At 30.1% G+C, this 18,364-nt stretch overlaps 1 protein-coding gene across 5 annotated transcripts; it reads left to right on the top strand.

Moving 5' to 3' along the window:
• Positions 1-11,810: 11,810 nt before the first annotated feature.
• Positions 11,811-18,196, top strand: LOC129303202 (ultraviolet-B receptor UVR8). 5 transcript variants are annotated; one of them, XM_054942337.1, is made up of 11 exons: positions 11,816-12,229; positions 13,098-13,174; positions 13,262-13,346; positions 13,625-13,756; positions 13,931-14,152; positions 14,301-14,537; positions 14,981-15,024; positions 16,177-16,359; positions 16,672-16,762; positions 17,442-17,485; positions 17,676-18,196. In XM_054942337.1, the coding sequence occupies exons 1-11, from the start codon at positions 12,019-12,021 to the stop codon at positions 17,796-17,798; spliced, it is 1,449 nt and encodes a 482-aa protein (XP_054798312.1). In that variant the 5' UTR covers positions 11,816-12,018; the 3' UTR covers positions 17,799-18,196. The 5 variants fall into 5 exon arrangements, with proteins under 5 accessions (XP_054798317.1, XP_054798312.1, XP_054798313.1 ...); XM_054942338.1 differs by having other exon boundaries at positions 11,818-12,229; positions 13,101-13,174; XM_054942339.1 differs by having other exon boundaries at positions 11,818-12,229; positions 14,307-14,537.
• Positions 18,197-18,364: the final 168 nt, after the last annotated feature.

Genomic DNA, 18,364 nt, shown 5'->3' with positions numbered 1-18,364 from the left:
GGGCTTCCATTTATTTTATGTTTAAAGATGAGTTATATCAATATGAAGATCATCCATATTAATATCAATGTAAATTATAAAAGCTACAGTAAATTACATTACCCGTAATGAATTGTGTGATTATTCATCTACAATGCATAAAAGGGTGCATGGCTAGTTAGTTTAAAGAAAAGTTATAAGCCTGAAGAAAGAGTTCATAATAACCCAAGTAGTTGTAGCATATATGATATCGGTCTCAACTTTTTTAAGTATTGCTCAAATTTTTTGAGAGATCAGTCTTACAATTGCTAATTGTAATGATATCTTGGGTTTAAAAAAAAAAAAGGAGAGTTCATAATACATAAAATAGTTAAGGAAAATTAACTTGGATTGAAGATGGCATATCAATTTATAAATGGCTAGATGTTAACTATCTGAATGTAAGCGTGGTTGGTTAATTTGAATTTGAATGTTTTCCCTTATATTTCAGGTGTTTAATAAAATGGTTCCTTTTGCTAAAATAAAATGGTTCCTGTACTTTTAAAAAACATCTAGTCCTTAAAAGGTTAAGTTGCGTTAAGGTGAATTTTAGGGATTAGGTTTTTAATGCGGACAGAATTATTATGAGAGCTAACTAATTAATTTTTCTTTTGGACATGGAATCTAATACTACAACGTACAAACGAAAATGACCCCATCAAATGATTGTTCAATGGAACATTCAACGAATATAACTGAATGAATTAATATAAGCCATGATATGATACTTAAGGACCATAATGCTCTTGATTGTGCGGATTTTGTAGCTTCGACGTTGTTCATTCCAGAGCCAACCAAAAGTTATCCTATGAATGTGGGAACTCGAAGTTTATTACTTATATAATTTATATTTCCACTAATAACAGCAGCTCAAAATAAATTATTATTTATTCATTTCAAATATACGTAAGTTTCTTATTTTATCAAAATTCCTTTTTAATCTTTTTATATTTAAATTTAAATTATCCTTATTAAAAATTGTAAATAATATACTATTCCCTCTAGTCCTAATAATAATGCAGTTTTAAAATTTTATTTGATCCTAAATATAGACAAAAGCTTACTTCCTTGAATCTAAATTATAAGACACTTCTAATTATATTTCACATATTCATGAAAATAGCAATTCTCTTCTTTATATGAAAAAATGACAATTCTTTTTCTTTTTGCTCTTAACCTCATTGTTATGAAGAATGAGGAAAAAAAAAAGTATGGTCAGATTATATTTCCACGCCCATAATACAAGTAAATTTAAAAAAATAATTTTGAAAATTATTAAATATCCTTCAATTTATTAGATCAAGGCGAGTAGTAGCTAGTTTTATCCACTATTAATCATCTTTAGTTATATTAAGTTGCATTTGCATTCGGTGCTCCTCAAGCGCTCATCATTACTATGTCAAATTGTGGCCTTTCATTTTAGCTTGAAATGATCTCAACTGCTCATTTTAAATTAATTTTTAAATATTATATTTATTAATTTAAAAATTATAAAAAAATTGATGTTAAATTTGGACTATCTAAGATATATTTATATATGTAAAAATAATAAAAAATTATAATATTAAATTGAGTCATTCAAATTATAGCTGAACTATCTAGAGTACATCTAGATAGTCAAAATATAAAAATTACTCCCTCCGTTTAAAAATGTAATGCATTTTTAATTGAATCTCATCCCCAATAAAGTAGTTACTTACTTTCAAACTAGCTCTATCTTTTCATATCTATTCTCATTAAACACCCTATAATAAATATAAATGTATTCATCAATAGAGGCACTTTTAAAAAAGGTAATGATTTGGTCAAAAAAAAGCAATGATTATACCTCAAAAGAGTAAAAATATTTTATATTTTTAACATCCAACTCCTCACAAAATATTTTACATTTTTTAATGGAGGAAGTATAGAATTTTTTAACTTTAAATTGGATCTTTCAAATTGAATTTGTACTGGCTAGATTGATAATAAAAAAATTGATTAAAATTTTTTATATTTTTTCAAATTTTTATTTTGATAAATGTAATTAAAAATAAAAAATTTTAAATTTAGATGGTTCAGATCTCATTAAATATTATGAGTATCATGGTTCTCATTTTTGAATGAATATAGAAGACAGTCCAGATTTAACATCAAAATTTTTTATAATTTTTATATTAATAACTATAATATTTAAATATTTAAAAATTAATTTAAAATAAACGATTGAGATCATTTTAAGTTGAAATGTAAGGCCACAATTTGGCCATGTAATGATGAGCGCTTGGTGCTCATCTGAATGCAAATGCATGTCAAGTTACTGGTAAGGTTTTAACTCCTAAACATACTTTACTAGATTTAAATTTTCTCCTCTACTCTTAGATTTGGACTTTCTCCTCTGCAAAAGAGAACAAAGAAGATACTAGTGCAGGTTTGGATCGTCAAATTAAATTTAAAAATTTAGATTTAATAATTTTTAAAAATACATATTTAATTTAAATGGTTTAGACTTGCAGTGAAGACGCAATGAAGAAAAAACAAAGAATAGAAACCCACCCCCACTTTATTATGGTCATTAATTTTGTTGAAGGGAAAAATTGAAAGTTTATTTTATTTGACAAGTTTAATAATATTAACTATTATTCTTTAAGAACTATAAAGTTAGTTGATTTTGTCTTGCGATTAAAAAATTAAAATTTAAGAGAATACTTCTTTAATCCTATTTATAAGAGAATACCCTTATTAGATATATATATATATATATATATTTTAACAACATATTTTCTCTCTCTCTAACATTGTAGGAAAACTCAAATTGAACTGGTCGATTCAACTTATGAATCGGTGACTCACTCTCTTTTTCGATCTAGGTTTTCACCTAAATCGATCAGCCACTGACTTAGTTGACCCAAGTTTAACTCGAGATAATCCAACTAACTAGGTCAGATTGCTGGGTCAGTTGGGTCACTTTTTTTTCTTATTTTTTTAAAATTGTAAAAACTAAATAAAAATTAAAAAATTCAACTTAAAAATTAAAAAAGCAAGGCAATAGGGGGTAAGGCAATTAAACCAAATTTTACTGTCTTTATTTGCATAAAGGACCTTAATTGTAAATTTGAACTTAAAAAATTTAATATTCTTATAAGTTAATTGTGCCTTAATTATTTTAATATTTCATTATTTATTGTTATTCACTTGTTTGATTGCTACTAAGTATTTATGAATTATGATTGTCGTTGTTGATAATTTTAGTGTTAGTGATTATTAGTTATAGACTTTTTAATGATTGAAATGTTGTAAATTGTAATGGTAAGAATGAATATTTAAAAAGTTATATTTTATTATTGTTAGACTTTTATATGGTTGTAATTTTATAATTATTATTATATTTGTATCTTGTATTAGAGATTAATCTTGAATTTAGTTGAATATTTTCATGATTAATGTCTTTTTATTTAAATTATATTATTTTAATCATGATCGATTTGCGTTCAACTACCAACCAGTAACCTATTGGCTTAACCGATTTAATGATTGATTTAGTTTTCAATACCTTACTCTTTGACATTCGATAAAAGACAAATGAAAAAAATTGTGACGAAAATCTAATAAAATAATTTATAAATAGAACAAAAATAGTTTTATATCTCTACTCGATGAATGAGATTAGATGTTGTATTTAATATTTATAAAGATGAAAAGGTTTCATCTATAGTAAAATACTTGCTGTAGTTTTTTTAATAAAGAAATTACTAGTTACTCTCTCCATTTAAAAATATAAAATATTTTTTTAGGAGTTAGATGTTCACAAATATAAGATATTTTTAGTTGTTCAAGATATAATTATCGTCATTTTTTTAAAAGTATCCCTATTAATAATGACTTTATATTTATTGTTGGGTGTTTAATAAAAATAAATATAAAAAAATAAAATTAATTTAAAAATAAATAATTATTTTATTTGAAATGAGATTTAATTAAAGTTGTTTTATATTTTTAAGTGGAGTATATTTTTATTGCTTCCCAAGATTGCTTGCTGTTTGGGATGGGACTTGTGGGAAGCTGTGCATGATAGTCGGCGGGTGTGGTTGTTACTGCTACTAGTTACCCACCACCTTACGATGCGGCCGACCATAGCTAATTATTACTCGGTCACTATCAACTGCACGGAGAACGAGAGCACTTCATCCAAAATATGCCCAATTATTGAATTACTGAATTATTGAGTATTCAAATTATTGATGAGTGCCTGCGAGCCACATCATCACCAACTAGGGCTCAGATGCATGTTCGTTAAAAACATGACACGTGGACTATAGAGGGCCGAGTTTGAGCCCAAACGTTGAATTTTATTAAATGTCTAGTTTCCACAAAAATTAGTGGCTCACGGTGGCAATGGCCTAAATTGGGTGACGTGTCTCTACGAGTCTGATTTGGGTTGGGCCCATGGACCTATATTCCGAATTGGAAATCAGTCAGAGCCCAATCCATGGCTCTCTAACTGTAGTTTTCCACATTATCTGCGGTGATTGTGACTGTTTTTGGATCTTCCCGTTATCTAAGTTAAAAATTAAAATAGTTTCACGATTAAAAAAATTAAATTATACATTACTTTCTTAAATTTTAAATCATGTACATATAACCTTCTTAATATTTAAAACTTTACAATGAACCCCCTCAACTCTTATATTTGTACAAATAACTTTATATAATTAATTTTATACATTAATTATCTACATATAACTTAAAGTTTATGAAGTTATTTTTATATCAATTAAAGTTTAAGGCACTTAAATGCACACAAAATAAAATTTAATGGGGTATATAATTGATGGTTAGGGGTTATTTGGATAAACTATGAAGTTTAAGAATGTTTATTATTAAGTTTCAAGTGTTAAAGGATTATTTATATATGGTTCAAAATTGAGGGAAACTTTGTATGAATTAACCTTAAAAAATCAAAATGTATATAATATAAAAAAGGTTAATTTAAAAAAATGAAAATTTAAAAATTAAACCTTATCAAAAGCCAACTTTATTTTTAGATAATTTCACATTTATAAAATGCGACATTGAGACATTTTGAGACTTCATTTTTCGACAATTTTAATTTTACTAAAAGCCCCTGCACGCGCGCGTGCTCTCTCTCTCTCTACTATAATTTATAATATTATTGATTTATGATCATGTTATATGCTTTGAATTTATTTCACACGTGTGCGCGCATTTAATATTGTTCAATTGTAAGTCTAATCAATTAGACAAGAAAAATGAGAGAGGAAATGATTATTTTTATCTCAGGACTGTACAAATAAGGTTATAAACATGCCTAAATTTAACTATGAATTAATTATGACCCTCAATTTTAAAATTTTTTTTATTATCGCCCTGTCATTTTCTCATCATCAGTGGGCCCCACATGATATTTTCTTACTATTTTTTATTATAAAAATTTGAGTTGAAGGGCAAAAATAACCTTTAATTTGATAAAAATATTTAAAAAATAGTTAAAGCTATTGACGAGTAATAGATGTTAAGTGTTTTAAATATCAAGAAGATGATGGAAGAAATATTTAAAGTTGAGAGTTACAATTGATGCATAATTAAATTTATAAATATTTATAATTTTTTGTTTATAATTTAGGAACAAAAATAATTATTAACCCACCGTAAAATCCCACTTCCCTTTTTCGGCTGAACATTTGGTCCAGATTTCAAAATATATATTTAAGGTTTTATGTTATTTGATGGAAAAATTTAGGAAAATTATATATATATAAAGAAGAACATCGAAATAAGATGAAGAGAGATCATGAAAGCAAAATTTTCGAGCTGAAAGGAATGTCAATTCATTGAAATAATAATAAAGGGGGGGGGGGGGGGGGATAAAGAGGGGTAATAATAGAAGCTCGAGGCTCTTATAATTGTTTCGTTTGATTCGTGAAAGTACAAACTGTACCACTCGCATATAATAGAATGCGACTTTTTTCAGTCTAGTTGCTAGTTTGTGAATCGCGACAGTTCCATAATTAAAGCCTCCTAACTATATTTTCCTTGGAATGGATTCATTTTTCATTCAATTATTTACAATCACAACTGCTATCTATTGTTCAAGTAAAGATGCTTTAATGCACAACAAATGATCAGGAAAAAAGAAAGCAATTTAAAATATTTGTTTTAAAAGATAATTTTGACTCTTGAGCAATAATGGAACATTTTCCCATCTCTTTCATGCATTTGGATTCCACGTTCATTCAATCATTCATCAACGTTATGGTTTTTTAATCGTTTATATATATATTTGATTTAATGTGGATTTCGTTTTCTAGTATATCTAAATTTGAAGGCGACTTTTTATTTTGTATTTTTTCAAAGTAAAGAAATCGGGAAAATAATTTCAATCATGTCTTCTCTTTTTTAATAAACACATCTTTTATATTTTTAAATGTATTTTTTATGGTTATATTAGAGCAATAGTTTATTAGTTTTTACTTTTTTAACTACAAAAATTTTAAAACCAAAATATTTACTCACACATTTTAATAATTTAATTTCTCGTGACGTCACATTATTTTCTTCGTCCTATCTTAAAAGTGAAAATTTTTCACTGAAATTCAACAAAATTCCTAACCATTTTATTTTATATATGCAGCTTACTATAACTTTTTTTGTATAACCATTGTTTTAGAGTTGGTATTTCAACATGTTGTCTTCCTTTTCATTTGTTAACTTTAACAACATTAGACTGGTGTTACTCCAAAAATTCTCGTCTCTTTTGTATAATTTTGGATATAGGAACGTTACTTTTTGATTAAGAGAGAGTTACTCCCTTTATTTAAAAATGTAAAATATTTTTAATTAAATCTCACTTTTTAATAAAGAAGCTATCTACTTTTAAATTAACCATATATTTTTATATTTACTTTTATTAAACATCCTACAATCAATATAAAATTATTCATTAATATGGGTATTTTTTTTAAAAAAAGGCAATGATTACACCTAAAAAGATTTAAAATACTTTATATTTTTTAATATTTAATTTTTTAAAAAATGTCTTACATTTTTTAATGGAGGGAGTACATTTTATTATAGTCATCAAAATAATTTATAATAAAATTTAAGCAAAACTACTCATAAGAATTTTGAATGGTGTTTATTGATAATGAAATTTTAATTTTAGTTATAAGAATTTTCATTGCTATTCAATAATGCTGTGGATGAAACTTGAAGTTGGGAAAAGAAAACGAGAAAAACGTACAATATGCTTAAACATAATATACAATTTCATGTATTTTAAAAAATAATTGAAATTTAATCTATAAATGAATCAAACCGAACAAATTCAATTTTAATAAAAAATTGATCAAGTGTTATTTTTTATATTTTCAAAAAATCAATCAGTTTGGTTTAATAAAAATTTTGATCAAAATCCAACCAAGCAACACTTTTAAATCCCTTTATTTTTTCAAAGGAAAATTACATACAGTTCTCCTTAAAGAAATAAGTCAAAGATAAGGATCAACAACAAATCTTGTTTGAGAAAAAACAAGTCATGTTCTTATTTTAATAATAATCTATTTTATATTAATCTTTATCTATTATTAATTTTTTTGAGGGGAGCTGGATGTGATTTTTTTTTATTTTTTTAAACAAAGTACTTAGATGCCATTGAAACTTTTAAATATTATAAAATGCAAAAAAACAAAAAAACTAAACTCTCTCATTCGCCCCTTGAAAAAGAGGTGGATGATGATTCAGATGTAAAGATTTCCCTCTAAGTTATGAGAATAAGCTCCTTTTAAACATGCTTCGAACTGCCAATCGCCATTATAAATGCATCTAGCTTCAGTAATAATGTCAACAAAGTGGTGGTTCATATCATATAGCCTGTTTTATTGGAACAGAAGAAAATCATTTATTAAATCTGTATATAAATTTAATAAATTTTTAAATTTATCTTTACTAAATATAGACACTTTACTTATGTATTTTCTCTCACCCAAATTTGAGGGAGATAAAAAGAAAACTTGTGATAAAAAAATAATAATTAAAATATATTTTTAATCATTTAACTTCATGTAATTTTTCATTTTAATCTCTTAATTTTAGGATGTAGTAAACGAGCACGTAGGCTTTTTTTTGGTTATGAGATTCCACGGCATTTTGCCACCTATTCTCTGCTTTCATCTTCTTGTATTAACCAGCCCGATCACCTCCCCAATTTACACACCTTGACCGCGAACAGGTGAGCAACCTTGTTCTCTCTTTTGTGGTCAAAGCAAAGCTAGTCTTGTCAGATAATTTATTAATTTTCAATATTTTAACTTTAATATTGTTAAATTTATCAATAATTTTTTTAAAATAATCATTTGAAATCAAGCATATTAAAGTTAAAGGATTGAAAAATATTTTAAAAAATTAAAAAATTAAATTAAAATTTTATATAAAGTTAAAAGATTAAGTGTACATTTTAGTTAAAAATAAAAATATGATTTATAAATAGTATTAAAAAATCATTAATTGTCTCGGCTAATATATGGCCGTGGCTGGTGATTAGAACAAGTGAAAAACAGTGATAGAAATGGTTAGAAAGCGACTAAATTCCATTGAGTTTGTAGTTGGACGGCAACCTACCACACACCTTCCTCTTTTTGTGACTTTCATTCTACTTACATACCTAACCTTATTTTCCTCTTTCCTTCCCTCGCTCTCGCTCTTCCTCGCTCTCTTGTTTTTTTGTTTCACCAAACCACATTTATTTGTCCAATTCCAAAAGGCCAAAAACGTTAAATTGAAATTAATAGTCTCTTCAAAATTATAGAATTCACAATAATTTTTTCTTGGAATGTAAAAAAATGTTGAAATATCAAGTATGCGTTAACTTGACATGAGAAAAAAGTTTTACATTTGATAGAGTTGGATTAGGAAAAATATATATAAGTGAAAAAAAAATTATAAGCCCAATATCTTAATATTTTGGATTAAATTATTATGACATAATCACTTATATGTGTCATCTTGAAATTGTTAGGCGGCTTAATTTTGTTCTTCCACCTCTCCAAGATGCTTCTTGATCCAAACAACAAATCAAGCATTTTTTTTTTGGCTTGATCATCAATAAAAAATCTCTATTGCTCCCTCTCCCTCCCTCTCTCTCTCTCTCTATATATATATATTAAAAAATTTTAATAACTAATAACAAGTTTTTTTAAAGAGAGTGACAATAAATCAATGATAGTTAAGTGCCTAAAAATATTTTCTAAAAAAATAAGATGCAACTTATCAATTCATATGATTATAAGAAAAAATCTCAGTTAGAAGTGGAGTGTTAAAATTATTGAATTGTAATGATTTGAATTAATATTCACAATTTATTATTTAAATTTTTTATTGAGAATTTAATTATCATTAATTTATTTTTTTAAAACTTAATTGTTATTCTCTCTCTTTTTCTCAAACCATTCGCATGGTCATCTCAAATAGAGGTCAAACAATTGTTTAGGTACAATAAAACATACTAAGAGGAGTCTAATAGGCCTTGGGTCATAACGAACTTCCTTATACTCCATTTGTTAAAAAAATTATTTTTAATCAAATCTCACTTCTAAATAAAGTAACTAGCTACTTTCAAATTAACTCTATTTTTTTATATTTACTCTTATTAAACATTCTATAATAAATAAAAAGTCATTATTAATGAGGGCACTTTTGAAAAAAGGTAATGATTATACTTTTAAAGATTAAATATGCCCTACAACAATCAACTTCTTAAAAAAATGCCTTATATTTTTTAATAAAGGGAGCATTTATTTTGTATGATAATTAGTTCTATTGAATTTTTAAGCATGCGTGGATATAGCATTATTGAAATTTTAATTCTATCCAATATACAAATAATCTATTGATGCGTATTACTTTCAAAAAAGAAAACGGGACGTGCAATTACTTTTTGAAGATTAACACAATGAAATAGCCTTAAAAAACTGATTGTAATCGTTTTTTCCCCGGGTGCAACTACATCTACATGATATTTAATACAATCCACTATACTTTCAATTCTAACTTTAATATCTTTCGGTATTTTTTTTTTTAAACTTTCACAAGTATCAAACTCTTGATCTTAGTTAAAACTTAGTTAAAAGTTAATAAAATGCATGGTAAAAGTATTCGAGTTGGCAAAATTGTTTAAAAGATTACTATGTTGAAGCTTGAAAGTTCAAAATACACATGTCCAGTTTATTTTTATGTTATCAAATAGGCAGCGCAATAAATAGTTTTGTCTTAAATATGAAAGATCTGAAAGTAGCAATCACGAAATCTCTGAAACGGGGAGAGCCCGGCTTGTGTTAACGATTTGGTGGCTTGCATTGATGACTTTGATTTAGAAAAAGATGGCGAAAACTTGTGTCACCACTCACAAGCATGAGTGTGATTTAATCGGTCACAAAGCATTTTTCCTTTTTTAAAAAGGGCCAAAAATATAATAATGGGAAGTTCACGTGGTATATGCTAGAATCTGCTCAATTTGTAATATGAAAGGTAATCCAACAATTTGTAATACAATATTAATAATATTTGACCTTTGATTAAAAAAAAAAACTAAATGCAATTTACATCAACCACTAAGCTATGATTTAATATGGGATAATGCAATTTTTAATATCTAAATTTTATTTTAATTATCAATTTAATCCATAAACTTTAGTTTAGTATAACTCAATGCTTTTAATTATTGAGTTAATGAATTATAATAACTAAGTTGTATTAAGTCAATAAATTATAAAAATTGAGTTATATTGAATCAAAAAACAATAAAAACTGAGTTTTTCAAAGTTAAGAAATTATAATGACTAAATAATTTTAACTTAAAATTTAAAAATTAGATCAATAATGGAGAAAAATTTTGAAGGCTAAAAATTATATTTTTCTCGTTTAATTTTGAGATGTTGATATTATTAAAAAATACATAATAGGTTAAAGTTTACAAAATTTTTAGAGACAGAAAATATATAATATTTATATAATATTGAAAAAAAAAAAAGACTTGGAGACACACTCATACCCTTGTCAGCATCTTCCATTCGCCCCGGGTATGCATCTCTTTTTAGAAAGTCTATTTAATATTAATCATTTTCACTGAAAAATTATATAAGGGCTCCATTTGGTTGTTAATTGATGCTGTTTCTATTAAAAAATATAAAATATTTTTTAAAAAATTGAATGTTTGAAAATACAAGACATTTTTATTATTTTAAGATATAATTATTAATTTTTTTTAAAAATATTTTTATTAAATAAATTATTTTATATTATTTTAGAATGAAATACTTTATTAAATAAAAATAAATATAAAAATATAAAATTAATTTAAAAATAAATAATTATTTTATTAAAAATTAAAATTTTATTAAAAATATTTTATATTTTTTAAAAGAAAGAAGTATAAATTTACCACTAAACATGAACATCGTAATTTTAAAACAAAAAAATTTCAATAACGAGAAAACAGTTGATGGGGTCATTGATGACGTGTCAGCATCTTACGGTACCGCAGAAATGTGTGGCCACGTGGTAACACACAATGATTGGACTTAGCGTACAGGGCTCCCACGAGGCGGGATAGTAAAACTGCCACGACAGTTCTGTAAAGAGGGTGAGGCTTCCAGAAGCTTCCGCCAGACTCCTGGCCAGAAATGGCCGAAGCATCTAGGGGTCGTCATAGCGCCACGTGTACACTCAACCACGTGATCATCCGACGTGGCCTCCCCATTCTGCTGAAAATTATACGCTTTCCTTTTGTGAACCAGCAAACGTTAACTAGGGCACTTTCCGTTAACTCTCTTAGTCCACCCACGCTCGCCTCCGATTTAACCTCTCTCTCTCTCTCTCTCTCTCCCGGAATAGAAACTGCCACAACCACTACAAAGCCTCGCCTAAACCTTTGACTTTGTGTCTTGCTTTTGCTGTGATTTGTTTTTTTGGTTTTAATTCCTTTTCATTTCTGCCCCCAAATTCAATATGAATGGCAACGGAGATGAAGCAGGAGGTGACGCGGCGGCATTGCTTGGACTCAAGGTCTACATGTGGGGTTACCTCCCTGGAGCTCTGCCGCAGAGGTCGCCGCTCCTGACGCCGCTGCCTGTTAGGGTTCCGGCTACGGTTGGTCCTGCTGGTTACTCTTGGAAGGATGTTTGCGGTGGTGGTTGTGGATTCGCCTTGGCTATCTCTGGTCTGGTGCTTTCTCTCTTCGATTTGCTCTCTCTCTCTCTCTCTCTCTCTTTTTTTCTTTCGCCTGCTTGCTTGCTGGTGGTTTTTATTTTTCGGTTAGAAATATTGTGCTGTTTCATCACTTGCCTCTGTTTTTTGTTGCCTGAAAATGTCTCGGTTTGGAATGAGAACTTCCAAGTTCGAATTTTGCATTTCCTATTTCGTTTTCCTGCTACTGGGAGGAAAAATGCAACTCATGTAAGCATGTAGTTACCCAAGCTTCATTGTGATGTCATTGTCAGCAGAGTCACATTTTTGTTTTCGAGGCACCGAAGTTTCGTTCTTTTTCCTTTTTTAAAAGATAAATCAATATTTTTTTAGAGAACAATCAAATTTTGTTCGATTGAATCATTTGTTCTGAACTTAAATTGTTCTGGCACGATTTTCAGTTTTTTCTTTTTTACTTTAATTTTCTTGCTCCTCTGCCTGGCATCATTCCCTTGTCTAATTTGTCAAATCCAAGCAGATGAAATTAGTTTTAATTATATTCTTCCCCCTCACTCCCGTTGGGAATAGTGCCATTATATTATAATATTGTCATAGTTTTCGTTAGACTACATGACATTATGTGGATTGATTGCAAATAATGATTTTCACCACTTAGGTATTTCTGCTCTACCATTCCGTTACATTTATTGTCTTGAACAAGGGAATGACATCATTACGAGGGATGCTTTTGTATTTTAATATATTTGTAATTGCAAGGTTGTAGTCATGTGCATTTTTGTATTCCTCCTAAATATTTCTCTACTAGATATTTCTCATTAGGTTTGATTTACATAAATGGTGTATATATTTCTTATACGTTCTACATCCCTCCTAAATATTAGCAGAGTCAGGAAAGCTCATCACTTGGGGATCAACTGATGATCTAGGTCAAAGCTATGTGGCATCTGGCAAGCACGGGGTAATGCTAACATATATGATGATACTATTTTCTCCACTGTTGATTTTTTTATCAGCTAAATGACATTTTCTAGTTTAAATGGTAAAGGAAATTCCTGAGCCTTTCCCTATTCCAACTGAAGCTTCTATCGTAAAGGCTGCAGCTGGATGGGCACATTGTGTTGCTGTTACTGGTAAGATCGACTTACTTATTTTGTTTAGTGGGGTGAGAAAGAAGAAAGGCACATTAAAATGCGATGACACTGGAAGGAAGTTCCAAACTATGAGAACGAAGTTATATTTAAAACCATCTAAGCTTTAGGCTTTAAATATTCTTGTGGTTAATTTTTAGTGGCAAATTTATCCAAGGTGGATGCAAGAAAAAATCTTCCAGCTAGGCAATAGACATTACACTTAGCTAAGTTTTCCACCTACTTTCTTCCTAGAAGTATTTTTTACTGTTCCTTTGCAGATGGTGGTGAAGTTTACACATGGGGATGGAAGGAATGTGTTCCGTCTGGGAAGGTATTTGGCGAATCGTCAACAGGGGTAACTCCTGAAAAGGATTTATCTGAAAGGCAGAGTTCATTATTGACAGAGCAAGGTATGCTTGACCTCTTTACAACAGCAATTGGTCTATAGCTACTGTAACTCTTAGAAAGAGGTCAAGTTAATTGAGCCATACAAAGAAAGAAAGAAGTATTGGCCCCTTTGTGATAACCAAAATGGAATACTTCCCTTTATCAGTGTTAACTGATGTAAAGTGTTTATACTACAGTGAGCCCTCGCTCCCAAGGCTCAAGATCAACTGGCGGAACTTCCAGTGCTAGTGGAGATGAAGGTACAAAGCGAAGGAGGGTTTCTTCAGCAAAGCAAACAGCTGATAGCTCATCATCTGGTGATGATAATCTGACAGCATTTCCATGTCTTGTTGCACTAAACCGGGGTATAAGAATAACAACTGTTGCTGCTGGTGGACGCCATACCTTAGCATTGTCAGGTGATGACTTTGTTCTGGACTATTGATAAACCCAAGCCAAAGATTTGATCTATGCTGTGATCTATGCTTTTTTAAAATATGGTGCTTAATCATGTGGAGGATCAGTTACGAGGTGCTAAGTATGTCATTCATTCTAATTTTCTTAAAGTTTCAGATATAGGACAGGTGTGGGGATGGGGCTATGGAGGAGAAGGGCAGCTTGGCTTAGGCTCCAGAATACGCATGGTGTCCTCTCCTCATCTTATTCCTTGCATTAATTCTTCTACATATGGAAAAGATAGATTTGTTGCACTTGCCCAAGGAAGTGGGGGACAGAATTTTAGAGTTCCTGGAAGTTATGTAAAGGGAATTGCTTGTGGCGGTCGGCACAGTGCAGTCATCACAGGTACATATGTTTGGTCTGTTAATTATTCCAGAACACAATCTTTTCTGGATAATTGTATTTCAGTTGCTTCAGAGAACTAAAACTGATAACATTAAGCTTACTTAGTTAAGGAAGAAATTCACCTAGAAGGTATTGAGGAGTTCTCCATAGGGGCTTTGTAGAGAGAAAACTAATTCCACTTAAGATGGAATAATTAGACCAGGAATTGTGTGATTCAGAGTGTGTGAGTGTGCCTGTATTTTGGGGGGCCTGGTGGAATCCAATTAAAAGTCCATAAATTTAACAAAAATTAAATGAAATTTTTCTTTCTGAATTCTAGATTGAGATTCAAATGATTACAATATAAAAATAGGACAAGTTACTTTGTTTTAAAATTATTCTGTTTTCTTTACAGTTATTTTCATATATACTGATGTTTTAACATGTTTGTGGTGACCTGACAGATGCTGGAGCTTTGCTTACTTTTGGTTGGGGACTATATGGACAGGTAAACTAGGGATATCAAAGGAAATTTACTGAGTTCTTCAATCTATCTGTCATCAGTGTATTTCCAATTTTTATTCTTGTGCCTGCGTACAAATTTTCTTATTAGAGTGAATCTGTTATAAAGTTTATACACGCGCACAATTTATGGTGAAAGTATTTGGGCCTCTTTTAATCCCGATTAATTTATGATTTTGACAGTCTTGGCCCTTTGTTGGTCTATCATGATTCAATTGTTTGGGAAGGCTTATTTGTGATTTTTTTTTAGTGTTCCGTAATTCTGTTTCTGCCCTTTTTATCTGATGATGGGGAGGGCTTTGTCACCTAGAAAGAGTGAATGGGTTTAAGCACACTAAATCAGAAGGTTTTCAAAAAGGGGAGAAATATCGTTTGGGAAAAAGTATATTTTTAAAGTCTTATCCATTAAAATGTTTTGGACATAAAGTTTGCCCAAGATTTTTTTGGGATATGTTTTTACTTGAAAGGAAATTCTTGTAAGTTTTGACAAGAATAGTGCATGTTTTTCCCTGTAATGCCTATATTAACTACTGAATTAAAGCTTTCATTTACCAGCTCGTCTAAAGTGTTTACTTTATTTTTCATTTGAAGTAGGTATTGCTTTTACCTTTTCCTTTTTTTTTTCTTGGAGTCATTAAATAATCTTCTTAGTTAGATCTTGGGAGGTATCACGGTGAACTTTGTTGATAAGGACCTTCATTGTGTCAGAATTATTTCAGTTTGTATGTTACCGTCATATCATTTCTTATTTTTGCATGTTAATTCTGCGAGCAATGTGAAGTGATACAGTACACTTGATCTTTCCAAGACAATGACTGTCATTACTACATAATTCCGTGATTTTTCCTTTTTATAGTAATCAAACTTTTTGCACCATTTTGACATACTCATCTACATCATTGCTTGGATTTGCTCGGTGGTTAACCATTCTTAGTATCAAAATGTAGGTAAAGTAGAAATTCGTGGACAAAAGCAATGTAGATGTTGAAGATGAGGTCCACTCTAGCAAGGGATAATTTGTTCTATTCCTTTACAACATCTATCCTGTTTTTCTGATCATAAATAAAATCTATCTTACCTTATCTTCTGGAATTCTGGTGCCTGGTATACTCAGTTAATTTCTTTTGTTTTGGTCAAGTGTGGGCAAGGAAGTACAGATGATGAGCTAAGCCCTGCATGTGTGTCTTCCTTGTTGGGTATCCGAATAGAGGGAGTCGCTGCAGGACTGTGGCATACAGCCTGTGTGTCTGCTGATGGTGATGTATATGCCTTTGGTGGAAATCAGTTTGGCCAGCTGGGAACTGGTGATGATCAAGCTGAGGTAAGCTTTACTTTTGGTTCATCCCATAGATTTATCACTGCTGCTCATGAAAACAAAAATAATGCTGGGTTTATATATATTGCCAGTGTTCTATGGTTTGCTGGTTTTGAACCAAATACTTTACGCACCAATCATAGTGGATAATATGAATTAAATTTTTCTAGTTTAACAAAGAAATGCTCAACCTCTGTACCTCTAAAACTTTAATTATAATTACTATAACTAAGCTTCATGATACATGTCAAGTTCACAAACTCTATTTTCAGGACACTCTGCTATAAGTTTTAAATGTTATGATGAATTTTGAAGCAGACTCTACCAAGGCTACTGGATTCTCCAAGCTTAGAAAACCAGCATGCAAGGATTGTATCCTCAGGGGCTCGCCATGCTGCAGTGATAACAGGTATATCATATGTGACACATAGGCCTCCTCATTTAATTTTCATAATAACCTAAGCAGCGCTAGCCTTCCACCACTGAAGTCAGTTTAATAAACTTTATGTCATTGTTAGACTTGAGTACCTACTAGATTTTCTCCTTAAAGTCCGGTAGTTTGCTGACAATAACAACTTACAAAAGCACTGTAGCATCATTTACTGAACACACAATTTTCCATTCGTTTGTATATAAGTTGAGTTTGCTCATTGTCCTCAAATGTTTGGTTGACTTATCTGTTCACAATGGAACCAAGGGGAATGGTATCGAAGTAAATATATTTTTTATCTTGTACCATACACAAAGGCATGGATGTAAGTCAATGATTGTCAGTGAGGGTTGGCTTGAATTGTACATGGAATTTTCTACTGTGTCGTAATTAATTTGGCCTTTGATGATAACCCTATTCAATCAAAAAATTGTTTGCAACAATGAAGTGTAACTGAATCAGATGGTGAGCAACAGCACAATCTCAGGCTACTGAATGGTGTCTTTACTTTTTCTCGCAGTCATCTCCAATGGCAAGACTAGTTTATCAGTGATCTTTGGATCTAGATTTTGTTGGCACTAACAAATATAGAAATTATTATGTCAATTTTTAATTGATTGTCATTAAATAACCTTGTTTCTTTTTTTGTCTCTTCAAGAGGAAGGAAAAGTTTTTTGTTGGGGATGGAACAAGTATGGACAGGTACTTATATCATGCTTTGACAATTTTCATATGTATTTCCTTTTTTAATTCATGTTCTAAGTGCTGAATATATATAATTTCCATTTGCCTAATTACGTACTTTAATTGAGAGTGATTTTGATGTGTGTTGCTGGCATTCTTGATTCAGCGTTGTAATCTTTTCCATTTACTTGTTTGTTTGGTATGGCAGCTTGGCCTTGGTGATGTGATTGACCGTAACATTCCTTCTGAAGTCACCATTGAAGGATGTGTACCTAAAAACGTTGCATGTGGTTGGTGGCATACTCTTCTTCTGGCCGAGTCACCTACTTGAATATGCGGCTTCCTGCCGGCCTCGACCCAATTTTGTTAGTTAGAATATCTTTTGATTGGTAAATCTTGAAGAAATATGGATATGTACATAAAGTGGCGTTATACATGCACATAAATAGATGCAGGTATTTTTTCATGGTTTGAGTCACCATGACTGGCTTTAGATTTAACATCACCAGAGTTTTATCCTGGTTTGGCTGCTTGGAAAGGAAGCGTTGGGTCCGTTTCACCTGTAAAATCATCTCATTGTGTATAGTATTATTGTATAATAAGATGTTGCCTAGGGGATAGATGCCACTGTAATCGGAGTGAGGGGTGTCCCTTTAGATTAGTTGACCCCTTGAACAAGTAATGTACGTGTTTGCTCTTTTAAATGCAAATTTCGGCGCTTTCTCAGTATATTGACGGTGAAAGCACTGTGTTATTTACGTAGTTTTCTGATTTACAGGATGCAGCTTCACACACATCTCATTGATGATCAAGAAACTTGCATGCCACATTGTTAATAAGTGATTCACTCTGAATATTATTTTCATTTTTGTTGGAGAAAGGATCAAGGACTTTCTT

Source organism: Prosopis cineraria, unplaced genomic scaffold (assembly GCF_029017545.1).
Source record: "Prosopis cineraria cultivar Desert tree isolate PC_DT_omini unplaced genomic scaffold, ASM2901754v1 PC2, whole genome shotgun sequence".
Taxonomy (NCBI): Eukaryota; Viridiplantae; Streptophyta; class Magnoliopsida; order Fabales; family Fabaceae; genus Prosopis; species Prosopis cineraria.
This window is presented reverse-complemented; position numbering and strand designations above follow the sequence as displayed.

Coding starts and splice junctions, on each gene's coding strand:
- LOC129303202 (XM_054942337.1), top strand. CDS start 12,019: ATGAATGGCAACGGAGATGAAGCAGGAGGTGACGCGGCGGCATTGCTT. Junction 13,175..13,261: donor TGGCATCTGGCAAGCACGGG/GTAATGCTAACA, acceptor TAAATGGTAAAG/GAAATTCCTGAGCCTTTCCC. Junction 13,347..13,624: donor ACATTGTGTTGCTGTTACTG/GTAAGATCGACT, acceptor GTTCCTTTGCAG/ATGGTGGTGAAGTTTACACA.